Source organism: Struthio camelus, unplaced genomic scaffold (genome assembly GCF_040807025.1).
Source record: "Struthio camelus isolate bStrCam1 unplaced genomic scaffold, bStrCam1.hap1 HAP1_SCAFFOLD_82, whole genome shotgun sequence".
NCBI classification, from domain to species: Eukaryota; Metazoa; Chordata; class Aves; order Struthioniformes; family Struthionidae; genus Struthio; species Struthio camelus.
Window position 1 is genome coordinate 65241 of NW_027182594.1, and position 24853 is coordinate 90093.

The 24853-nt window shown below is 71.0% G+C and overlaps 2 protein-coding genes across 3 annotated transcripts; both read right to left on the reverse strand.

Moving 5' to 3' along the window:
- Positions 1–1997: 1997 nt before the first annotated feature.
- Positions 1998–6384, reverse strand: UBE2S (ubiquitin conjugating enzyme E2 S). Of its 2 annotated transcripts, none has more exons than XM_068929223.1 (5): positions 6175–6384; positions 5760–5780; positions 4268–4415; positions 3849–4039; positions 1998–2601 (listed from the first exon to the last, which is right to left on the reverse strand). In XM_068929223.1, the coding sequence occupies exons 1-5, from the start codon at positions 6175–6177 to the stop codon at positions 2296–2298; spliced, it is 669 nt and encodes a 222-aa protein (XP_068785324.1). In that variant the 5' UTR covers positions 6178–6384; the 3' UTR covers positions 1998–2295. The 2 variants fall into 2 exon arrangements, with proteins under 2 accessions (XP_068785324.1, XP_068785325.1); XM_068929224.1 differs by having other exon boundaries at positions 3849–4036; positions 6175–6376.
- An 8005-nt stretch (positions 6385–14389) lies between these two features.
- On the reverse strand, positions 14390–19473 carry SHISA7 (shisa family member 7). Its single transcript, XM_068929185.1, has 4 exons — positions 19145–19473; positions 16488–16633; positions 15704–15766; positions 14390–14820 (listed from the first exon to the last, which is right to left on the reverse strand). Exons 1-4 carry the CDS (start codon positions 19471–19473, stop codon positions 14432–14434), a joined length of 927 nt encoding a protein of 308 aa, XP_068785286.1. The 3' UTR covers positions 14390–14431.
- Between the last annotated feature and the right edge of the window lie 5380 nt (positions 19474–24853).

Genomic DNA, 24853 nt, shown 5'->3' on the forward strand with positions numbered 1-24853 from the left:
AGCCCCCGCGCCGCCCGCCGCCTCTTATAGCCCCCCCCCCCCTCCCCGCCCGGGGCTATTCTGGGCCCGCTGAGCACCTTTGCGGGGGATGAAGGCGATTTGGGCTTAGCCGGAGCCCCAGGGGCTGAGCCGGGGCCGCCCCCAACCGCCCCCCCCCCCCCGGGGGACGTGAGGGGTCCCGGGCAGCCCCAACCCCCCCCCCCCAATATATACACACATGGGGGGGCAGGGAGTAATCAGGACAATGGGGATTCTCTAGTGGCTACTATAGGGTTGTGCCCCCCCCCCGGGGGACGTGAGGGGTCCCGGGCAGCCCCAACTCCCCCCCCAATATATACACACATGGGGGGGGCAGGGAGTAATCAGGGCAATGGGGATTCTCTAGTGGCTACTATGGGGTTGTGCCCCCCCCGAGTCCCCCCCCCCCGGGGGACATGAGGGGTCCCGGGCAGCCCCAACCCCCCCCCAATATATACACACATGGGGGGGGCAGGGAGTAATCAGGGCAACGGGGATTCTCTAGTGGCTACTATAGGGTTGTGCCCCCCCGAGTCCCCCCCCCCCCGGGGGACGTGAGGGGTCCCGGGCAGCCCCAACCCCCCCCCAATATATACACACATGGGGGGGCAGGGAGTAATCAGGGCAACGGGGATTCTCTAGTGGCTACTATAGGGTTGTGCCCCCCCGAATCCCCCCCCCCGGGGGACGTGAGGGGTCCCGGGCAGCCCCAACCCCCCCCCAATATATACACACATGGGGGGGCAGGGAGTAATCAGGGCAATGGGGATTCTCTAGTGGCTACTATAGGGTTGTGCCCCCCCGAGTCCCCCCCCCCAGGGTGACATGAGGGGTCCCAGGCAGCCAGACCCCCCCCATATAGACACATACTTGGGGGAGGCAGGGAGTAATCAGGGCAATGGGGATTCTCTAGTGGCTACTATAGGGTTGTGCCCCCCCCGAGTCCCCCCCCCCAGGGTGACGTGAGGGGTCCCAGGCAGCCAGACCCCCCCCCCATATAGACACATACTTGGGGGGGCAGGGAGTAATCAGGGCAACGGGGATTCTCTAGTGGCTACTATAGGGCTGTGCACCTCCCCCCTCCAAAAATCCTGCCCACATCCACCCCGATGGGGCCCAGGTGTCCGGGCAGGACCAGGCGTCCGGGCTCCTACCCAGCTTGCTGCCGCCCTGGGGGGAGCCCAGGTGCTCGGGCCCCTCCCAACAAAATAGGGGGGGGCAGGTGGCAGCACTTATGTAATTGCCCCCCGCGGGGGGGAATGTAGAAATTGGGGCAATTTGCCAGGTGGGTTTTGACGTCACCAGCACGTGGAGGGGCGGAGCCTGCCCCATCACCACGCCCCCCCCACTACTACTGACCCCCCCCTCCCCGGACTCTTCCAGGGGCCCAGGTGTCCGGGATCTTGCTGCCCCCCCGGGACCCTTCCAGGGGCCCAGGTGTCCGGGGGCCCTCGCTGCCTCCTAAGAATCCCCCAAGGGGCCCAGGCGTCCGGGGCCCGTCCCACCTGTGCTGCCCACCCCCCCGCCCCGTGGCCCCCCGGGTGCCGGGAGCAGATGGCCGCAGCGCTGCAGGGGGGGGGCGAGCAGCACCCATAAAGGCGCATTAACGTCAGGGCCAATTAGTCAACACCAGTTGGGGGGGGGGGAAGCCTGGGGGGGGGGGTGGGCCTCCCGGAGGGGACCCAGGCGTCCGGGCCACATCCCACCACCAACCCGACTCCGCTCCGGCCCCGGGGAGGGGGGGGAATCCAGGCCGGGTTCAGCCCCTAACCCAGCTCAGCAGCGATCCAGGCCGGGTTTTCCCCCCAACCTCCGCCCCGCTCCGGACTCCAGGCCGGGTTTTGGGCTCCCCCCTCCGGCTCCCGCAGCCCGGTCCCAGCGCATCCAGGCCGGGCTTTGCCACTGCCCCGATGCCCCCAAATCCACCCCCCCCGGGGCAGATCCCCCCCCCCGCAGGGAAGACAGACAGCAGCACTAGAAAAAAAAAAAAGAAAGCCTTTAATAGCTCGCAGTGTGGGTTTTTTTTGTCCTTTTTGGTGTTTTTTATAATTTAAATAACTTAAAGAGAAAGGGGGGGGGGGTGAATCTGACCCCCACACACACCCCCAAAACAACCCCAACCACCCCCAAACAAAAAATTAGTAGGTGGGAAGAGAAAAGGGACAGTTTATTAGGCTGCTGCCCAGGCCCCCCCCCCCCCCCGCCCCCAGGGTCTGTGCGTGGGGGGACAGGGACCCCCCCCCCCAGTCCATGGGGCAGGTGGCCCCCCCGGCCCCCCTAGAGCCGCCTCAGGGCCCGTTTCTTATCAGTCTTCTTCTTGGCCAGCAGCTTCTTGTCGCGGTCGCCGGCGTGTTTCTTGGCCATGGGGCCCTCGGGGAGGGCGGCGGGGGCCGAGGTGGAGGCGCAGGGGTCCGGGGGGTCGCGGGGGGCCCCCCCGGGGCGCAGGGCGGGCGCCTGGGCGTGGATCTCGGTGAGGAGGCGGGCGCGGGCCGCGTACTCCTCGTAGTTCTCCAGCAGCAGCCGCCCCGCTTCCTCGTTCAGCGCCGACTCGGGGTTCGGGTGGATCAGGAGGCATTTGATGGTCTGCGGGGCGGGGAGGGGGGATTAGCGGGGAGGCCCCGGACGCCTGGGCTCTTCCCCCGCCATGGGGGGCCGGGTGCCCTCCCCAACGGGGCCCTGCACTGGGGCAGGAGCCAGTTTCTTACCCCCAACCAACCCCTCCTCGGAGCCCCCACGAGCTACCTCTGCTCTTAGAGCCCCTCCAAGGTCCCTGGGACACCCCCAATGTCACCCCCAAATCCTCCAGTCTGCCCCAGGACACCCCCAAATCCCCCAGTCTGCCCCAAGACACCCCTAACGTCACCCCCATGTCCCCCAGTCTGCCCCGGGACACCCCCAATGTCACCCCCAAATCCCCCAGTCTGCCCCGGGACACCCCTAATGTCACCCCCAAATCCCCCAGTCTGCCCCAGGACACCCCTAACGTCACCCCCATGTCCCTCAGTCTGCCCCTGGGACACCCCTAACATCCCCCCCATGTCCCCCAGTCTGCCCCAGGACATCCCTGTCACCCCCAAACCTCCCAGTCTGCCCCAGGACACCCCTAACGTCACCCCCATGTCCCTCAGTCTGCCCCGGGACACCCCCAATGTCACCCCCAAATCCCCCAGTCTGCCCCAGGACACCCCTAACGTCACCGACATGTCCCCCAGTCTGCCCCAGGACACCCCTAATATCACCCCAGTTCCCCCAGTTTGCCCCAGGACATCCCTAATGTCACCCCCAAGTCCCCCAGTCTGCCCCAGGACATCCCTGTCACCCCCAAACCTCCCAGTCTGCCCCAGGACACCCCTAATATCACCCCAGTTCCCCCAGTTTGCCCCAGGACATCCCTAATGTCACCCCCAAGTCCCCCAGTCTGCCCCAGGACATCCCTGTCACCCCCAAACCTCCCAGTCTGCCCCAGGACACCCCTAACGTCACTCCCATGTCCCCCAGTCTGCCCCGGGACACCCCCAATGTCACCCCCAAATCTCCCAGTCTGCCCCAGGACACCCCTAATGTCACCCCCAAGTCCGCATTTGCCCCGGGACTCCCCTAACATCACCCCCATGTCCCCCAACCCCAGGTGGGGGCAGCTGGGGGGGATGCAAGGCCCAGGGCAGGGCACCCTTGGGGGGGGGGGGTTGGCAGGGTGCCCCAGCTCCCTGGGCTCAGTGGGGCACCCCAGGGCCCAGCCTGACCACGTGGGGCAGCCCCCCCCCCCCACTCTTTCCCCCCCCACCAGTGTGTGCGCGTCCCCCCCCAGCCGCGGCGGGCCCCCCGCTCACCAGCAGCACGTGCCGGATGCCCAGCTCGGCCTTCCAGTCGCGCTTGAGGACGTTGACGCAGATCTCGCCGCTGGGGCCCACGTTGGGGTGGAAGATCTTGGTGAGGAAATAGCCCTTGGGGGGAGCCGCCGGGAACTCCTTGCCCAGCACCAGCTTCATGCGGAAAACGCCCCCCGCGTAGGGGGTGCCTTCTGGGGGGGGGGGGGAGAGAGGGGAAAGGGGGTGAGAGCCGGTCCGGAGCCCCCCGCGCCGTGCGCTCCCCTCCCGCTCGGCTTGGTCGGGGGGGGGGGTCCCGTCCGCATGGCGGGGGGGGACACTGTCCCCAGGACAGAGGTTGCTGTGGGGACAGGGACCCCCGCCAGCCCCACGCTGGGGGGAAGGGGGGGGGGAACCCCGGGCCTCCCCCCTCCCCGTCTCACCGGGGCCTTCGATGGTGACCTGCACGTCGGTGATGTCCTCCTCGTTGGGGAAGAGCTTGATGCCGTCGGGCGGGTCGGACGTCAGCATCGACACCTCCTTGTAGACCAGCCGCAGGATGTGGGGCGGCAGGTTCTCCACGTTGGAGTTCTGGGAAGGGGGGGGGGGGGGGAAGAGGCGTCAGAGACCCCCCCGGCACGGACCGATCTCTGCAAAAGTCGGAGGGACCCCCAGGGCCAAGCTGCCTCCCGAGCTGAGACTGGCCAACTCGCTCCACGCCAGAAATCCCAGAGGCTCTTCGGCCGCCTCGTGCTCCACCCCTCCGGACGCGGGGTATTTTTTTTTGGGGGGGGGGGGGGGGGGGGGAGGCAGCCGCCTAGGGAACGAATCTCCGAGCGCGTCCCATGCGCCAGCCCCGGCCGGCAAAAGTTTGGGCAGCGGGTGCTGCCGGGGGCATCGTTAGCAGCCCCCCCCCCCCCCCAAAACACCTAGAAACGGCCCCGGATTCGAGACGAAACGTCCGAGAAGGCCAACAAGGCCTCGGCGCGCCGGGGAAGAGACCAGGAGCGCCGAGAACGGAGCCGGTCTCCCCGAAGGCCAAAAACATCCCCCCCCCCCCCACCTCCGCTTTCCGCCCCGAGGCCCCCAAGAGCCACCCGGCCCTCAGCACCCCCCGAAGACGCGCAGGGAAGGAGCTGCCGAAAGACGATTCGGGCAGCGACGCCAACTTATCCCCCCACCGTGCTGCCAAATCGTCTCCCCCCCCCCCCCCACCAGCTGGTAGCGAGCCCCCCCCTCCCCGCAGCCCCCAGCGCAGCCGCCGCGGCCCCTTTTCCCGGACTTATTGTTGATTTAGCGGACTCTCCCCGAGGCCTAGGCGGCCGCTCGGCCGCTCTCGCCCTGCGTTTGGACGCCTTTTCGCCCGACCCGCTGCGCAGCGGGTTGGAGGGGACGGCGGCGGCGGGGGGGGGGGACGGAGGTGGCGGTGGGGGGGGGACGGACGGACGTGCTTTTACTTGGCGGCGGGAGCAAATATGTTTGTCAGGAGCGAAGGCCTCGCGCGAGGGCAGGTCGCTTCCGGCACCTCCTTCCCCCCGGCCCCGGCCTGCCAAACCGGGAGCGAGAGCAGGCCCCGACCGGGGAGGGCTTCGGACCCCCCCAGACCAGCCGGAAAAGGGGGAAGCGACGGAGGTTTGGCCGCTCCCCACCTGCGGAGGAGCCTCATGCGACCCCCCCCTTTTTATTTATTTATTTCCCCCCCCCAAAAAAAAAAAAGCCGCTATTTTCCCTCGTCCGGCCCAAGGGAGCAACTCGGCGCGCTCAAACTTTCCCGTCCCGCAGCGGGACGGCGGCGCCTGGAGGTTTGGCGCTGCCCCGCGGCCGAGGGCTCCCCCAGACCAGTCCCTGGGGCACCTGCTGGGGGGGGGGGGGCAGAATTGGGGTGAGTGGGGGGGGGGGTGCCAGACCCTAAAGCCGCTCCGGTTTCACACTCACCTGCCAGGCACCTCGAGCCTCCTGCAAGGGAAGGAAAAAGGGATGAAACGACCCATTGCTGCACCACAGCTCGTGGGGGGGGGGGGACACCCCCTGGGGCTGCATTTAACCCCCCCCCTCAAATTAAACAGGCCCAAAGGTAGCAAGTTTCAGGCTGTTGCCCCTCTCGGGGCTGGTTTCAGCCCCCTCCTGGCTGGGCCCGACAGACCCACGTTTGGGGGGGGGGGAGAAGGGGCCATGTCCCCCCCCCCTCCCCCAGTCAGCTTGAGGGGAAACAGGCCTGGGGGGGAAGGGGGAGGCAGTTGGGGGGGGGTGGTGCCCCTCTTGCCCCCAAACCCTGCCCAGCTCAAAGTGTCCCCCCCCCCCCAAAAAAAAAAGTGCACGCAAGGGGCCCAGGCGTCCGGGGAGCACTCACCATGGCGCTAGGCCCGGTGGAGGCCGCTCAGGGCCCCCCCCCCTGCCCCGGGGGGGCCTCGCCGGGTGGCCGGGGGGGTGGGGAGAGGCAGGGTCCGCAGCAGGGCCCCCCTCTCCCCACCGGAGAGCGGCAGGTGCCCGCCGATCCGCGGCGCCGCCGCCGCCGCCCGCTCCCGCCGCTCCGGCCGCCGCCGCCCACCCGTCGCACTGAGCGCGGCGCGTGCTCTGCGCCGCCCTTTATAGCCTCTTGGCCCCGCCGGACCCGCCCCCTCCCGCACCCCGCGCCAATCAGCGCCGGCGGAGCGCGGCCGCTCGGTCCCGCCCCTTCGCCGCGGTTGGGGGTGGAGCTGGGCTACCGGTGTCAAGGGCGGGCGCGGGCCAATGGGAGAAGAGGGAGGAGGGGCGGGCGCTGGGCGCTGATTGGTGGGTTCGGAATACGAACGTCGCGAGGCGGAAGGGGCGGGGCGGGAAGCGGCGGTTGTTGACGCCGTAACGGTCGGCGGGCAGGGGCGGGGCGGGAGCGTTTGAAACGGCCGATTGGCAGGCGGCTCCGCCAATGGGAGGCGGGAGAGGCCGCGCGGGGCGGTGGGAGGGGAGGCGGGAGGGAGGGAAGGGCTTGACCGGCGGGGCGGGACTTCCTCCGCTGGCGGGAGGGGGCGGTTGCGTCACTGAGCGGCAGCCGGTGCAGCCAATCAGCGAGGAAGGCGTGAGGAACGGCCTCATTCCTATTAATGTATGTAAATAAGGGCTGTCGCGGGGGCTCATGGGAAAGCTTCGTCCGGGGGGGGGATGTCCTCCCCCAACGCACCGCAGCCCCATGGGACCCCCCTCAATCTGGGACCCCCCCCCAATCTGGGACCCCCAAACTGGGACCCCCCAAACCAGCCCCCCCAGTCCCATGGGACCCCCAAACTGGGACCGCTAAACCAGCCCCCCCCTCATGGGACCCCCCCCCAATCTGGGACCCCCCCCAATCAGCCCCTCCCATGAGACCCCCCCCAAACTGGGACCCCCCAAGCCAGCCCCCCCCAGTCCCATGGGACCCCCAAACTGGGACCCCCCCAAACCAGCCCCCCCAGTCCCATGGGACCCCCAAACTGGGACTGCTAAACCAGCCCCCCCTCATGGGACCCCCCCAATCTAGGACCCCCCCAATCAGCCCCTCCCATGAGACCCCCCCAAACTGGGACCCCCCAAGCCAACCCCCCCCAGTCCCATGGGACCCCCAAACTGGGACCCCCCCAAACCAGCCCCCCCAGTCCCATGGGACCCCCAAACTGGGACCCCCCTAAACCACCTCCCCATGGGACCCCCCCAAATTGGGACCCCCCCAAACCAGCCCCCTCAAACTGGGACACCCCAAACTGGGGCCCCCAAACCACCCCCCCTTATGGGACCCCCCCAAACTGGGACCCCCAAACCACCCCCCTATGGGACCCCCCCAATATGGGACCCCCCCAATCAGCCCCTCCCATGAGACCCCCCCAAACTGGGACCCCCCAAGCCAGGCCCCCCAGTCCCATGGGACCCCCAAACTGGGACCCCCCTAAACCACCTCCCCATGGGACCCCCCCAAATTGGGACCCCCCCAAACCAGCCCCCTCAAACTGGGACACCCCAAACTGGGACCCCCAAACCACCCCCCCTTATGGGACCCCCCAAACTGGGACCCCCAAACCAGCCCCCATGGGACCCTCCCCAATCTGGGACCCCCCCAAACCAGCCCCCCCAGTCCCAGGGACCCCCGAAACTGGGCCCCCCCAAACCACCCCCCACGGCCCCCCCCCAATCTGAATCCAGCCGAGTCCCCGGCCAGGAAACGTCTGTTTATTCCCCAAAATCCCTCCCGCCCTCGGGGCGCCCCGGCCCCCCCCCATCAGGCCACCAGGTTTTTTGCTTAAAATCGGGCTTAAAAACACCCTCGAGCTGGGGGGGGGGGGGCTCCACACGCGTGTGCGCGAGAGGGACACGCGTGTGCACACGTGTCACGTCCCCCCGCCGCGTGCAAACACGTGTCGCGGGGGGGGAGAACACGCACACGCGTGTGCTGCCGCCCCCGCCCGGGCCCCGTCGTGTCCCCCCTGTCCGGGGGGGGGGGACGCTAAGGCACATGGGCCCCAGGGAGGGACACGTGGGGCGCCGGGGGGGGGAACATGTGACACCCCCCCCATGCGTGTGCAATGCCACGGACATGCGCCGGCACGCGTGTGCGCCCGCGGCACACGCAGCCCCCCCCCGGCGACGGCTCCGCTTTTGGGGCCCCCCCTTTTCTATGGCTTCGATTCGGTGGGGACGGGGCGGCCCCGGAGGTCACGGGGGGGGCACACGCGTGTGCGAGCGCCCCGTGGCTGCTCCCGCGTGGGACACGTGTGCACACGCGTGTGCCGGGGCCCCCGGGGGGGGGTAGCCCTTGGTTCGGCCGGGGGGGGGGGCTGAGACCTGACAAACTCACTGGGACAGATATGTACAAGGGGAGGGGCCCCCCGAACGCCGGCGATGACATCATCGAAGCACGGCTGTGATGTCACGGGGGAGGAGGCTGTGACATCACTGGGAAAGGGGGAGTTAAAAAGGGGTGTGCTCTCTCCGGTGACATCAGCGAAGAGAGGTGACATCATCAAAAAGGGCTCCGCCCACCCCCACGGGAGGCGGAGTCTTGGCAGTGACATCATGGTGAGGCGGGCGCCTCCGCCCTGTGACATCATCACCGGGGGGAGGGGAACCCCCGCGGCTGTGACGTCACCGACGTCAGCAACGCCCGCGGCCGCGCCGGGCGTCATCGGTCGGCGACGGCGCCGCCCCGACCGTGACGTCATCGGGGGGCGACGGGAGTCCGCAGTGCTGACATCATCGGGAGTCGCGGCCCCCGCGGGCTTGACATCATCGAGAAGCGGCGAAGGCCGGGGGAGGCGCCGGGCGCCCCGGGCGCCTCTGACATCATCGCGAGCCCGGGGGAAGGCCGCGGGCTGCTGTGACATCATCGGACGGCAGGTCCGACGCTGTGACATCACGGGACGGCGAGTCCGACGCTGTGACGTCGTCGGGCGGCGAGTCGAACAGGGCGACGGCGCCAGCTGCTGCCGCCTCCGGGGCTGTGACGTCACCAGCCGCAGAGGCCGAGGCTGACGTCATCACCGCCAAGCCCGCGGCCGCGACGTCGTCGGCCACCGAGCACCAGGCTGTGACGTCATCACCCGCCGAGCCCGAGGCTGTGATGTCATCAGCCGCTGAGCCCGAGGCTGTGACACCGCTGGCCACCGAGTGCAGAGGTGACACCGTCAGCCCCAGGCTGTGACGTCGTGCGCTGCAGAGCTGAGTGCTGTGACGTCATCAGCTGCTGAACCCCAGGCTGCGACGTCATCAGCCGCCCAGGGCAGAGGTGACACCGTCATTCGCCGAGCCCCGGGCTGTGACGTCACCAGCTGCCGAGCTGGATGCTATGACATCATCAGCCGCCGAGCCCCGGGCTGTGACGTCACCAGCTGCCGAGCTGGGTGCTATGACATCATCAGCCGCCGAGCCCCGGGCTGTGATGTCATTAGCTGGCCGAGTCCAGAGCTGCACCGCGCCGTGCCGAGCCGTGTTGTGCCGTGTCGAGCCGTGTTGTGCCGTGTCGAGCCGTGTCGTGCTGCACCAAGCCGTGTCGTGCTGCACCGAACCATGTCAAGCCGTGTTGTGCCGTGCCGAGCCGTGTTGTGCCGTGTTGTGCCGTGCCGAGCCGTGTCGTGCTGCACCGCGCCGTGCCGAGCCGTGTTGTGCCGTGTCGAGCCGTGTTGTGCCGTGTCGAGCCGTGTCGTGCTGCACCGCGCCGTGCCGAGCCGTGTTGTGCCATGTCAAGCCGTGTTGTGCCGTGTCGAGCCGTGTCGTGCTGCACCGCGCCGTGCCGAGCCGTGTTGTGCCGTGTCGAGCCGTGTCGTGCTGCACCGCGCCGTGTCGTGCTGCACCGCGCCGTGCCGAGCCGTGTTGTGCCGTGTCGAGCCGTGTTGTGCCGTGCCGAGCCGTGTCGTGCTGCACCGCGCCGCGTTGCGCCGCACCGAGCCGCGCCGTGTCGTGCCGTGCGGTGCCGTGCGGTGCCGTGTTGCACGGTGCCCAGCCGTGTCGCACCCTGCCGTGTCGCACAGTCCTGTGTTGCGCCGTGCGGTGCTGTGCAGCGCCGTGGTGCACAGTCCTGAGCCGTGTCGCGCGGTGCCGTGTTGCACCAAGCGGTGTCGCACCACGCGGTGCCGTGTTGCACGATGCTGTGTTGCACAGTGCCATGTCGCGCGGTGCCATGTTGCACGGTGCCGTGTTGCACTGAGCCATGTCGCGCGGTGCCATGTCGCGCGGTGCCATGTTGCACGGTGCCGTGTTGCACTGAGCCATGTCCCGCGGTGCCGTGTCGCGCGGGTGCCGTGTTGCACTGAGCCATGTCGCGTGGTGCCATGTCGCGCGGTGCCATGTTGCACGGTGCCGTGTTGCACTGAGCCATGTCGCGTGGTGCCATGTTGCACGGTGCCGTGTCGCACGGTGCCGTGTTGCACTGAGCCATGTCGCGCGGTGCCATGTCGCGCGGTGCCATGTTGCACGGTGCCGTGTTGCACTGAGCCATGTCGCGTGGGTGCCATGTTGCACGGTGCCGTGTCGCACGGTGCCGTGTTGCACTGAGCCATGTCGCGTGGTGCCATGTTGCACGGTGCCATGTCGCACGGTGCCGTGTTGCACTGAGCCATGTTGCATGGTGCCATGTTGCACGGTGCCATGTTGCACGGTGCCGTGTTGCACTGAGCCATGTCGCGTGGTGCCATGTTGCACTGAGCCATGTCGCACGGTGCCGTGTTGCACGGTGCCATGTTGCACGGTGCCGTGTCACGCGGTGCCGTGTTGCGCGGTGCCGTGTCGCGTGGTGCCATGTCGCGTGGTGCCGTGTCGCACGGTGCCCTGTTGCACGGTGCCGTGTCGCGTGGTGCCGTGTTGCACTGAGCCGTGTCACGCGGTGCCGTGTCCCGCGGTGCCGTGTTGCACTGAGCCATGTTGCACGGTGCCATGTTGCACGGTGCCATGTTGCACGGTGCCGTGTCGCGTGGTGCCGTGTTGCACTGAGCCGTGTCACGCGGTGCCGTGTTGCACTGAGCCATGTCGTGCGGTGCCGTGTCCCGCGGTGCCGTGTTGCACTGAGCCATGTTGCACGGTGCCATGTTGCACGGTGCCATGTTGCACGGTGCCGTGTCGCGCGGTGCCGTGTCACGCGGTGCCGTGTCGCGCAGTGCCATGTCACGCGGTGCCGTGTCGCGCGGTGTCCATGTCACGCGGTGCAGCGCGGCGGCGGCGGCGGCTCAGACGGTGACCTCGTTGCGGCTGCCGGTGCGGAGCCGGGGGCCGGCCGGGGGTCCGGGCAGCAGCTGCAGCGGCTCGGGGGGGGCGGCGGCGGGGGGGCCGGGGGGCGGCGGGGGCGGCGGGGGGGGGCCGGCGGGCGCCAGGCTGCCCTGCGAGGCGGCGCGGGCGGCGGGGGGCCGGGGCGAGGGCAGAGCCCCCGGGCCCGCGGCACCGTCCCCCCCCCGGCGGCGGGGGCCAGCAGCAGCTCCTGGGAGGCCACGCGGCGCGGCGGCCCCCCCGGCCCGGCCCGGCCCCCCGGCAGCGGCAGGGTGCCCCGCGGCCCCCCGCCGCCCGCCCGCCCCCAGCCCCAGCCCTCCTCCGGCTCCGGCTCCGCTCCAGCTCCGCTGCGGGGGAGCGCCGGCCGGGCCGGCCGTCAGCGCGGGGGGGGGCACCAGCGCCGGGGGGGGGGCACGAGCGTGGGGGGGGGCGAGCGTGGGGGGGGCGGGCATGGGGGGTGTGAGCGCGGGGGGCACGAGCATGGGGGGGGCACGAGCATGGGGGTGTGAGCGCGGGGGGGCGCGAGTGCCAGGGGGGTGCAAGCATGGGGGGGGCAAGCGTGGGGGGCACGAGGATAGGGGGTGTGAGCACACGGGGGGGCACGACGACGGGGGGTGCGAACACGGGGGGCACGAGGACAGGGGGGTGTGAACACGGGGGGCACGAGGACGGGGGGTGCGAGCACACGGGGGGGCACGAGGGACGGGGGTGCGAACACGGGGGGCACGAGGACGGTGCGTGCGAACACGGGGGGGCACGAGGACGGGGGGTGCAAACACGGGGGGCACGAGGACGGCGGGGTGCGAACACGGGGGGGCACGAGGACGGGGGGTGCAAACACGGGGGGCACGAGGATGGGGGGTGCGAACATGGGGGGGCACGAGGACGGGGGGTGCGAACACGGGGGGCACGAGGACGGGGGGTGCGAACACGGGGGGGGCACGAGGACGGCGGGGTGCAAACACGGGGGGCACGAGGACGGCGGGGTGCCACGGGGGGGCACGAGGACGGGGTGTGAACACGGGGGGCACGAGGATGGGGGGGTGAGAACACGAGGGGACGAGGACGGGGGGTGAACATGGGGGGTGCGAACACGGGGGGGCACGAGGACGGGGTGAGAACACAGGGGCACGAGGACGGGGGGTGCAAACACGAGGGGGCACGAGGACGGGGGGTGCGAACACGGGGGGGCATGAGGACGGGGGGTGTGAACACGGGGGGGCACGAGGACGGGGGGTGCGAACACGAGGGGGCACGAGGACGGGGGGTGCAAACACGGGGGGCACGAGGACGGGGGGTGCAAACACGAGGGGGCACGAGGACGGGGGGTGCGAACACGGGGGCACGAGGACGGGGGTGCAAACACGAGGGGGCACGAGGACGGGGGGTGCGAACACGGGGGGCATGAGGACGGGGGGTGCAAACACGGGGGGCACGAGGACGGGGGGGTGTGAGCACACGGGGGGCACGACGATGGGGGGGTGCGAACACGGGGGGGCACGAGGACGGGGTGTGAGCGCACGGGGGGGCACGAGAACGGGGGGTGCAAACACGAGGGGGCACGAGGACGAGGGTGCAAACACGGGGGGGCACAAACACGGGGGCACGAGGACGGGGGTGCAAACACGGGGGGGCACAAACACGGGGGCACGAGCACACGCCTGGTGCGAGCGCACGGGGGGGGCACGAGCGCGTGGGGCCGGCGTGAGCACGCGGGGCTGGTCGGGGCGCACGGGGCAGCGAAAGCGCCCGGGACGTGCACACGCGTGTGCAAGGCTGGCGGGGGGGGGGCAGGGACACACGCGGGGGTGGGGACACACACACACAGGGACACACGCACACAGACACGCGTGCGGGGGCGGGGGGGACACACGTGCACACGCATGCACACGCATGCACACGCGTGTGCGGCTCACCCAGGCGCCGCAGGGAGGTGCAGCGGGCGCGCGGGGCCGGCTCGCACGCACACAGACACGCGTGCGGGGCGGGGGGACACACATGCACACGCATGCACACGCTTGCACACGCGTGTGCGGCTCACCCAGGCGCCGCAGGGAGGCGCAGCGGGCGCGCGGGGCCGGCTCGCACGCACACAGACACGCGTGCGGGGCGGGGGACACGCGCGCACACGCGCGCACACGCGTGCACACGCACGCACACGCGTGTGCGGCTCACCCAGGCGCCGCAGGGAGGCGCAGCGGGGGCGCGGGGCCGGCTCGCACGCACACAGACACGCGTGCGGGGCGGGGGGACACGCGCGCACACGCATGCACACGCATGCACACGCGTGTGCGGCTCACCCAGGCGCCGCAGGGAGGCGCAGCGGGCGCGCGGGGCCGGCTCGCACGCACACAGACACGCTGCGGGGCGGGGGGGACACGCGCGCACACGCATGCACACGCGTGTGCGGCTCACCCAGGTGCCGCAGGGAGGCGCAGCGGGCGCGCGGGGCCGGCTCGCACGCACACAGACACGCGTGCGGGGCAGGGGACACGCGCGCACACGCGTGCACACGCACGCACACGCGTGTGCGGCTCACCCAGGCGCCGCAGGGAGGCGCAGCGGGGGCGCGGGGCCGGCTCGCACGCACACAGACACGCGTGCGGGGCGGGGGGACACGCGCGCACACGCGCGCACACGCTTGCACACGCGTGTGCGGCTCACCCAGGCGCCGCAGGGAGGCGCAGCGGGCGCGCGGGGCCGGCTCGCACGCACACAGACACGCGTGCGGGGCGGGGGACACGCGCGCACACGCATGCACACGCATGCACACGCGTGTGCGGCTCACCCAGGCGCCGCAGGGAGGCGCAGCGGGGGCGCGGGGGCCGGCTCGCACGCACACAGACACGCGTGCGGGGCGGGGGAAACGCGCGCACACGCATGCACACGCTTGCACACGCGTGTGCGGCTCACCCAGGCGCCGCAGGGAGGCGCAGCGGGCGCGCGGGGCCGGCTCGCACGCACACAGACACGCGTGCGGGGCGGGGGGACACACGTGCACACGCGCGCACACGCATGCACACACGTGTGTGGCTCACCCAGGCGCCGCAGGGAGGCGCAGCGGGCGCGCGGGGCCGGCTCGCACGCACACAGACACGCGTGCGGGGCGGGGGGACACGCGCGCACACGCGCGCACACGCATGCACACGCGTGTGCGGCTCACCCAGGCGCCGCAGGGAGGCGCAGCGGGGGCCCACGGCGCTCTCGTAGGGGGGCGGCGGAGGCGCCAGGTTGTGGAAGGAGCGGGAGCAGCTCAGGGCGCCGGCGCGGGGCCCCGGCGGCGGCCGCAGCCGCCAGTCTGCGCCGGGCGGGAGCTGTGGGGCTGCCCCACGGCGGGGGGCGCCGGACCCCCCAGCACCCCCCCCATGGCATGGGGCGCCGGACCCCCCATCATCCACCCCCCCCCGTGCATGGGGCAGCGGACCCCCATCATCCCCCCCCCATGGCACGGGGTGCCGGACCCCCATCATCCCCCCCCCACGGCGCGGGGCACTGGACCCCCATCACCCCCCCCATGGCATGGGGCAGTGGACCCCCATCATCCACCCCCCCCATGGCATGGGGTGCCGGACCCCCATCACCCCCCCCATGGCATAGGGCACCGGACCCCCATCATCCACCCCCCCCATGGCATGGGGCAGCGGACCCCCATCATCCCCCCCCCATGGCGCGGGGTGCCGGACCCCCATCATCCCCCCCCATGGCATGGGGCAGCGGACCCCCATCATCCCCCCCCCACGGCACAGGGCGCTGGACCCCCATCACCCCCCCCATGGCATGGGGCAGCGGACCCCCATCATCCACCCCCCCCATGGCATGGGGCAGCGGACCCCCATCACCCCCCCCACAGCACATGGTGCCAGACTCCCCAGTCCCCCAATGCTATGGGGCAGGGACCCCCCCCAGACCCCCCATGCTATGGGGCACGGAAACCCCCAGACCCCCCGCACCATGGGGCAGGGACCCTCCAGACCCCCGTGCTAGGGGGCGGGGACCCCCCGACCTCCCATGCTATGGGGCAGGGACCCCCCCCCACCATGGGGTACAGACCCCCCCCCATAACCCCCCTGTGCTATGGGGCACAGACCCTCCCAGCCCCCCCCACGCCGTGGGGCACCCCAGCCCCCCCGGCCCCCCGCGCCGTGGGGCAGGGACACCCCAGCCCCCCCGGCCCCCCGTACCCAGGGTGGCGCCGTGGGGCTCGGGGCTGCCCACGCTGAGGTGCAGGTAGTTGTGCAAGTTCTCTGCGGGGCGACGGGTCGCCGTTACCCCCCCACCACCATCAACCAGCGCTAATTACCCCCCCGGCTCGTCAGCGCCCCTCGTCACTGGGGCCCCAGCCCCCGCCCTGCCCCATGGGTCCCCCCCAGACCCCCCCCCACCCCACAGGACCCCCAAACCTCCCCAGACCCCCCCAGGCCCCCCTCCCTGCCCCACGGGACCCCCAAACCCCATAGGGACCCCCCCAGACCCCCCTCCCTGCCCCACAGGACCCCAAACCCCATGGGAACCCCCCTAGACCCCCCTCCCCTGCCCCACGGGACCCCCAAACCCCATAGGGACCCCCCCAGACCCCCCTCCCTGCCCCACAGGACCCCCAAACCCCATGGGAGCCCCCCCAGACCCCCCTCCCTGCCCCACGGGACCCCCAAACCCCATGGGAACCCCCCCAGACCCCCCTCCCTGCCCCATGGGAGCCCCCCCAGACTCCCCTCCCTGCCCCATGGGACCCCCAAACCCCATGGGAACCCCCCCAGACCCCCCTCCCTGCCCCACGGGACCCCCAAACCACATGAGACCCCCCCAGACTCCCTTCCCTGCCCTATAGGACCCCCAAACCCCATGGGGACCCCCAGAACCCATCCCTGCCCCACGGGACCCCCCAGACCCCCCCCAACCCCCCTCTCCCAGCCCCATGGGGCCCCTAGGACCCCCCCACCCCCCGGGACCCCCGGGACCCCGCACCGTGGTTGCCCTTGGGGGGGCCGTAGAGGCCCTTGGGGGGCCGGGCCGGGCCGTTGTCCGGGGGGCCGGCGGCGAGGCCGGTGCTGCTGCGGCGCTCGGGGCGCCCGCCGCCGCCCGCCTGGTGCCGCAGGATGTCGACCAGGGCCCTGCGGGGACGGGGGGACACGAGGGGCCGGGGGACACGGGGGGGGGGACAGGGGGACCCCCCTCAGCGACCCTGCACAGCTGCCGCTGGGGCCAGGATCCATCCCCGGCCCCTTTGCACGAGGACCGGGTGCAGGATGCACCAAGACCCCTTTGCACGGGGGCCGGGTGCAGGATGCCCCCCAACCCCTTTGCACGAGGACCGGGTGCAGGATGCCCCCCGACCCCTTTGCACGAGGACCAGGCGCAGGACGCCCCCCGACCCCTTTGCACGAGGACCGGGTGCAGGACGCCCCCCCCACCCCTTTGCACGAGGACCGGGCGCAGGACGCCCCCCGACCCCTTTGCACGAGGACCGGGTGCAGGATGCCCCCCGACCCCTTTGCACGGGGACCAGGTGCAGGACGCCCCCCGACCCCTTTGTATGAGGACCGGGTGCAGGATGCACCAAGACCCCTTTGCACGAGGACCGGGTGCAGGACGCCCCCCCCACCCCTTTGCACGAGGACCGGGCGCAGGACGCCCCCCGACCCCTTTGCACGAGGACCGGGTGCAGGATGCCCCCCGACCCCTTTGCACGAGGACCGGGCGCAGGACGCCCCCCGACCCCTTTGCACGAGGACCGGGTGCAGGACGCCCCCCCACCCCTTTGCACGAGGACCGGGCGCAGGACGCCCCCCGACCCCTTTGCACGAGGACCGGGTGCAGGATGCCCCCCGACCCCTTTGCACGGGGACCAGGTGCAGGACGCCCCCCGACCCCTTTGTATGAGGACCGGGTGCAGGATGCACCAAGACCCCTTTGCACGAGGACCGGGTGCAGGACGCCCCCCCCCACCCCTTTGCACGAGGACCGGGTGCAGGACGCACCAAGACCCCTTTGCACGGGGGCCGGGTGCAGGATGCACCAAGACCCCTTTGCACGAGGACCGGGCGCAGGATGCACCAAGACCCCTTTGCACGGGGACCGGGTGCAGGACGCACCAAGACCCCTTTGCACGAGGACCGGGTGCAGGACGCCCCCCGACCCCTTTGCACGAGGACCGGGTGCAGGATGCCCCCCCGACCCCTTTGCACGGGACCAGGTGCAGGATGCCCCCCGACCCCTTTGTATGAGGACCGGGTGCAGGATGCACCAAGACCCCTTTGCACGAGGACCGGGTGCAGGACGCCCCCCCCACCCCTTTGCACGAGGACCGGGTGCAGGACGCACCAAGACCCCTTTGCACGGGGGCCGGGTGCAGGATGCACCAAGACCCCTTTGCACGAGGACCGGGTGCAGGACGCCCCCCGACCCCTTTGCACGAGGACCGGGCGCAGGACACCCCCCCGACCCCTTTGCACGAGGACCGGGTGCAGGACGCACCAAGACCCCTTTGCACGAGGACCGGGTGCAGGACGCCCCCCAACCCCTTTGCACGAGGGCCGGGTGCAGGATGCACCAAGACCCCTTTGCACGGGGGCCGGGTGCAGGATGCCCCCCAACCCCTTTGCACGAGGGCCGGGTGCAGGATGCACCAAGACCCCTTTGCACGAGGACCAGGCGCAAGACGCCCCCCGACCCCTTTGCACGAGGACCGGGCGCAGGATGCCCCCCGACCCCTTTGCACGAGGACCGGGTGCAGGATGCACCAAGACCCCTTTGCACGGGGGCCGGGTGCAGGATGCCCCCCAACCCCTTTGCACGGGGGCCGGGTGCAGGATGCCCCCCGACCCCTTTGCACGGGGGACCGGGTGCAGGACGCCCCCCGACCCCTTTGCACGAGGACCGGGCGCAGGACGCCCCCCCACCCCTTTGCACGAGGACCGGGCGCAGGATGCCCCCCGACCCCTTTGCACGGGGACCGGGTGCAGGATGCACCAAGACCCCTTTGCACGAGGACCGGGCGCAGGACGCCCCCCGACCCCTTTGCACGATGACCGGGTGCAGGATGCCCCCCGACCCCTTTGCACGGAGACCAGGTGCAGGATGCCCCCCGACCCCTTTGCACGGGGACCGGGTGCAGGATGCACCAAGACCCCTTTGCACGAGGACCGGGCGCAGGATGCCCCCCGACCCCTTTGCACGAGGACCGGGTGCAGGATGCCCCCCGACCCCTTTGCACGGAGACCAGGTGCAGGATGCCCCCCGACCCCTTTGCACGGGGACCGGGTGCAGGATGCCCCCCGACCCCTTTGCACGGGGACCGGGTGCAGGATGCACCAAGACCCCTTTGCACGAGGACCGGGCGCAGGATGCCCCCCGACCCCTTTGCACGAGGACCGGGTGCAGGATGCCCCCCGACCCCTTTGCACGGAGACCAGGTGCAGGATGCCCCCCGACCCCTTTGCACGGGGACCGGGTGCAGGATGCCCCCCGACCCCTTTGCACGGGGACCGGGTACAGGATGCACCAAGACCCGTTTGCACAAGGACCGGGTGCAGGACGCCCCCCGACCCCTTTGCACGAGGACCCGACGCAGGACGCCCTCCTCACCCCCCCCCCCCAAGCCGAGCCCTTTGCCCGCCGCTCACCTGGGCACGTCGACGCGGCGGGCGCGGGGGGGCCGGCCCGAGGCCTTGCCGAAGGCCACGCGCAGGGCCACGCCGACGGCCAGGGCGAAGGTGACGACGCCGCACACCACGTAGACGGTGCTGCCGGGCTGGCCGGGGCCGGCGGGCCGGGGGCCGGGGCGGCGGGGGGCCGGCGTGGCGGCCCAGCGCGGCGGCCCCTGCACGTTGGTGCAGCGCGCCTGCTCCAGGCGCCGGCCCCGCAGCGCGCAGCAGAAGCGGTAGTGGCAGGTGCCGCAGCAGTAGCGGTAGGCGCCCGTCGAGCAGTTGAAGGCGGCGTCGTACTGGCCCATCACGTCGTAGTAGCCCTGGCAGAGCTCGGCCCGCCGGCCGGCCCCCCCCGCCCGGCCGTTGCCCCCCGTCGGGCGCCGCGGCTGGCCCGGGGTCGGGGCGCCGGGGACACTCGGGGGTCCCGCGCCGCCAGCGGACCCGGACGGGCGGCCAGACCGGCCCAGAGCAGCGCCGTCACCGCCGGGTGCATGGCGGCACCGGGGCGGGGGGGGGGTCCTGGGGTAGAGGAGGGGGGTCTCGGTTAGGGGAGGGGGGTCCCACCTAGGGGAGGGGGTCCTGGGGCTGGGGAGAGGGGTCCCAGGTAGGGGAGGGGGGTCCCAGGTAGGGGAGGGGGTCCTGGGGTAGAGGAGGGGGGTCTCGGTTAGGGGAGGGGGTCCCAGCTAGGGGAGGGGGTCCTGGGGAGGGGGGTCCCGGTTAGGGGAGGGGGTCCTGGGGTACAGGAGGGGGGTCTTGGTTAGGGGAGGGGGTCCCAGCTAGGGGAGGGGGGGTCCCGGTTAGGGGAGGGGGTCCTGGGGCAGAGGAGGGGGGTCTAGGGAATGGGGAGGGGGTCCCGGTTAGGGCAGGGGGTCCCGGGACTGGCGCCGGGGGGCCGGGCCTGGGGGTCCCGTTGGGCCGGGGCCGGGCCGGGACCTGCGGAGGGAGGAGCCGCCCTGAGCCGGGACCGTCGTGGCGCGCGCAGGCGTGTGCAGGCGTGTGCAGGCGTGTGCAGGCGTGTGCAGGTGCACGCAGGCGTGTGCAGGCATGTGCAGGCGTGTGCAGGCATGTGCACACGTGTGCAGGCAAACGTAGGTGCACGCAGGCATGTGCAGGCATGTGCAGGCGTGTGCAGGTGCACGCAGGCGTGTGCAGGCATGTGCAGGCAAACGTAGGTGCACGCAGGCGTGTGCAGGCATGCGCAGGCGTGTGCACACATGTGCAGGCGTGTGCAGGCGTGTGCAGGTGCACGCAGGCGTGCGCAGGCGTGTGCACACATGTGCACGCGTGTGCAGGTGCACGCAGGCGTGCGCAGGCGTGTGCACACATGTGCACGCGTGTGCAGGCACGCGTAGGGGCACGCAGGCGTGTGCAGGCGGGCATGTGCACACGCGTGTGCCCCCGCCGCCCGCCCGCGGCCCCGAAACGGGGCGAAACGCCCCCAAGCGGGCCCCCGGCGCTACCCACGCTGCTTTGCAGCCCCCGGGGCGGCGGGTACCCAGAATGCTTTGCAGCGCCGAGGCCGGGGTTACCCAGGAGGCCCCGCTCCCGCCGGGGTGGGGGTGGGGGGGGTCTCGGGGGGCCCAGGCGTCCGGCCCTCCCCCCCCCCCCCCGCGTTGGTCCCCGCCGGGAGCAGCCAGGCAGCCTGTGCTGTCGCCATGGCGACGGCGCCCTGGCAACCGCCGGCCCCTCCCCCGCTCGCCGCGCTCCCCTCCCCCCATCCCTCCATCCCCCCCCCGTCCATCCTCATCCCTCCCCCATCCCTCCATCCCCCTCCAGCCTCCTCCATCCCCCTTCATCCCCCAACCCTCCCTCCTCCCTCCCCCTCCAGCCCCCTTCATCCCCATCCCCCCCCCGTCCATCCTCATCCCTCCCCCATCCCTCCATCCCCCCTTCATCCTCCTCCCTCCCCCCAACCCTCCCTCATCCCTCCCCCTCCATCCCCCTTCACCCCCTCCATCCCCCTTCATCCCCCCTTCATCCTCATCCCTCCCCCATCCCTCCATCCCCCCTTCATCCTCATCCCTCCCCCCAACCCTCCCTCCTCCCTCCCCCTCCAGCCCCCTTCATCCCCATCCCTCCCCCGTCCATCCTCATCCCTCCCCCATCCCTCCATCCCCCTTCATCCCCCCTTCATCCTCATCCCTCCCCCGTCCATCCTCATCCCTCCCCCATCCCTCCATCCCCCTTCATCCCCCCTTCATCCCCATCCCTCCCCCGTCCATCCTCATCCCTCCCCCATCCCTCCATCCCCCTCCAGCCTCCTCCATCCCCCTTCATCCCCCCAACCCTCCCTCCTCCCTCCCCCCTCCATCCCCCCGTCCATCCTCATCCTTCCCCCTCCAGCCTCCCTCCCCTCCCTCCTTCATCCCCCTTCATCCTCCTCCATCCCCGCAACCCTCCATCCCTCCATCCCCCCAACCCTCCCTCATCCCTCCCTCCCTCCCTCATCCCTCTTCATCCTCATCCCTCCCCCCAACCCTCCATCCCTCCATCCCCCTCCATCCCTCCCTCCATCCCTCCATCCCTCCATCCCCAACCCTCCATCCCCCTCCAGCCTCCTCCCTCCCCCCTCCATCCCCCCGTCCATCCTCATCCCTCCCCCTCCAGCCTCCCTCCCTCCAACCCTCCTTCATCCCCCTTCATCCTCATCCCTCCCCCCAACCCCCCAACCCTCCATCCCTCCTCCAGCCTCCATCCTCCAACCCTCCCTCCATCCCTCCCTCCACCCCTCCATCCCCCCTTCATCCCTCCATCCCTCCCTCCACCCCTCCATCCCCCCTTCATCCCTCCATCCCTCCTCCAGCCTCCAGCCTCCAACCCTCCCTCCATCCCTCCCTCCACCCCTCCATCCCCCCTTCATCCCTCCATCCCTCCTCCAGCCTCCATCCCCTTTCATCCCCCTCCATCCCCCGTCCGTCCTCATCCCTCCCCCCAACCCTCCATCCCTCCCTCCACCCCTCCAGCCTCCATCCCCCTCCATCCCTCCATCCCTCCTCCAGCCTCCATCCCTCCATCCCTCCATCCTCCAACCCTCCTCCATCCCCCTCCATCCCTCCTTCCTCCCTCCGGCACCCGCCAGCTCCAGCCCCCCAGCGCACGCACCAAGCGCACACTCACGCACCGAGCGCACACTCACGCACCGAGTGCACGCACCGAGCGCACACTCACGCACCGAGCGCACACTCACGCACCGAGTGCACGCACCGAGCGCACACTCACGCACCGAGCGCACACTCACGCACCGAGTGCACGCACCAAGCGCACACTCACGCACCGAGCGCACACTCACGCACCGAGTGCACGCACCGAGCCACACTCACGCACCGAGCGCACACTCACGCACCGAGCGCACACTCACGCGCCGAGTGCACACTCATGCACCGAGCGCACACTCATGCACCGAGCACATGCACCGAGTGCACGCACCGAGCGACACTCACACACCGAGCGCACACTCACGCACCGAGCGCACACTCACGCACCGAGCGCAACACACTGAGCGCACGCTCACGCACCGAGCGCACACACTGAGCGCACTCACACACCGAGCGCACACTCATGCACCGAGCACATGCACCGAGCACACACACTGAGTGCACGCTCACGCAACCGAGCGCACACACTGAGCGCACGCACCGAGCATGCACTGAGCGCACACTCATGCACCGAGCACAGGCACCGAGTGCACGCACCGAGCGCACACTCACGCACCGAGCGCACACTCATGCACCGAGCACAGGCACCGAGCACACACACTGAGCGCACACTCATGCACCGAGCACAGGCACCGAGTGCACGCACCGAGCGCACACTCACGCACCGAGCGCACACTCATGCACCGAGCACATGCACCGAGCACACACACTGAGCGCACGCTCACGCACCGAGCGCGCACACCGAGCGCACGCACCGAGCGCACACTCACGCACCGAGCGCACACTCATGCACCGAGCACATGCACCGAGCACACACACTGAGCGCACGCTCACGCACCGAGCGCGCACACCGAGCGCACGCACCGAGCATGCACTGAGCACACACTCACGCACCGAGCACAGGCACCGAGTGCACGCACCGAGCGCACACTCACGCACCGGCCACCACGCACGCGCACACTCACGCACCGAGCGCACACTCACGCACCGAGCGCACACCACGCACCGAGCGCACGCACCGAGCGCACACTCACACACCGAGCGCACGCACGCGCTGCCGGGCACACGCTGGCACACGCGTGTGATGGGAGCACGGACACGTGCAGCGCCATGCTGTCACGCTGTCTCGGGGTGTCACACTCGCTGCCACGCACAATCGCTGCCACGGTGTCTTGCTGTCGTGGTGTCACACACACACCGACACTCGCCGACACGGTGTCTCGCTGTCACACACAGGGTGCCACACTATTACACACATGCACACGGTGTCACACACACACACTCGCTGTCACGGAGTCTCGCTCTCGCACACATACACTGTCACAATGTCTCACTGTCACACACACTCGGTGTCACGGTGTCACACACACAGCCGGTGTCTCTCTCTCACACACACACACTTGCAGTGACAGTGTCTCGCTGTCACACGCACACCCGCTGTCATGCTGTTGCACACACACACACACACACCTGGTGTCATGGTGTCTGTCACACACACTGTCACAATGCCTTGCTGTCACACGCACACCCGCTGTCACACGCACGGTCTCACATGCACACCCGCTGTCACACTGTCACATGCACACCCGCTGTCACACACACACAACTCGGTGTCACACACCCGCTGTCACACGCACGGTCTCACACGCACACCCGCTGTCACGCTGTGACATGCACACCCGCTGTCACGCTGTCACACGCACACCCGCTGTCACGCTGTGACATGCACACCCGCTGTCACGCTGTCACACACAACACCCGCTGTCACACGCACACCCGCTGTCACGCTGTCACACACAACACCCGCTGTCACTCACTGCCCCGCTCCCCCTGTCACCACGGCAACCGCCCCGGCCGCCCCTCCCGGCACCGGCCACCCGCCCCCCCCCCCCCTTACCGGGCCGAGCCGAACCGGGGGGATCCCAGGAGCCGAACCGGGGGGGTCGGAAGAGCTGAACCGGGGGGGTCCGAGGAGCCGAGCTGGGGGGGTCCAAGGAGCCAAACCGGGCCGAACCAGGGGGTCCCAGGAGCCGAACCGGGGGGTCGGAAGAGCTGAACCGGGGGGGTCCGAGGAGCCAAAACGGGCCGAGCCGGGGGGGGGTCAGATGAGCTGAACCGGGGGGTCCGAGGAGCCGAACCGGGGGGGTCCCGGGAGCCGAACCGGGGGGGTCGGAAGAGCTGAACCGGGGGGGTCCGAGGAGCCAAACGGGCCGAGCCGGGGGGGGGGTCAGATGAGCTGAACCAGGGGGTCCGAGGAGCCAAACCGGGGGGGTCCCGGGAGCCGAGCTGGGGGGGTCCGAGGAGCCGAACCAGGGGGGTCCCGGGAGCCGAGCTGGGGGGGTCGGAAGGGCAGAACCGGGGGGGTCGGAAGGGCCGGGCAGGGGGGGCCCGAGGGGTCGGGCAGGGGGGGTGCGAGGGGTCGGAAGGGCCGAACCGGGCCGGGCCCCCGCGGCCCCCGGTGCCGGCGGTGCCGGCGCGGCAGGGACGGAGCCCGCCGGGCGGGGGGGGGGGGTCTGCGAGCGCGGGGGGG

Excerpts from the sequence above, each read along its gene's own strand:
- UBE2S (XM_068929223.1), bottom strand. Across the intron at positions 4,416-5,759 it reads AGGCTCGAGGTGCCTGGCAG|AACTCCAACGTGGAGAACCT; the intron begins GTGAGTGTGAAA and ends CCCCCTTCCCAG. Across the intron at positions 2,602-3,848 it reads GCATCCGGCACGTGCTGCTG|ACCATCAAATGCCTCCTGAT; the intron begins GTGAGCGGGGGG and ends CCCGCCCCGCAG.
- SHISA7 (XM_068929185.1), bottom strand. The coding sequence starts at position 19,473 with ATGGGCCAGTACGACGCCGCCTTCAACTGCTCGACGGGCGCCTACCGC. Across the intron at positions 15,767-16,487 it reads CCCCCCCAAGGGCAACCACG|AGAACTTGCACAACTACCTG; the intron begins GTGCGGGGTCCC and ends GTCGCCCCGCAG. Across the intron at positions 14,821-15,703 it reads GCCCCACGGCGCCACCCTGG|ACTGGCGGCTGCGGCCGCCG; the intron begins GTACGGGGGGCC and ends CGCCCGGCGCAG.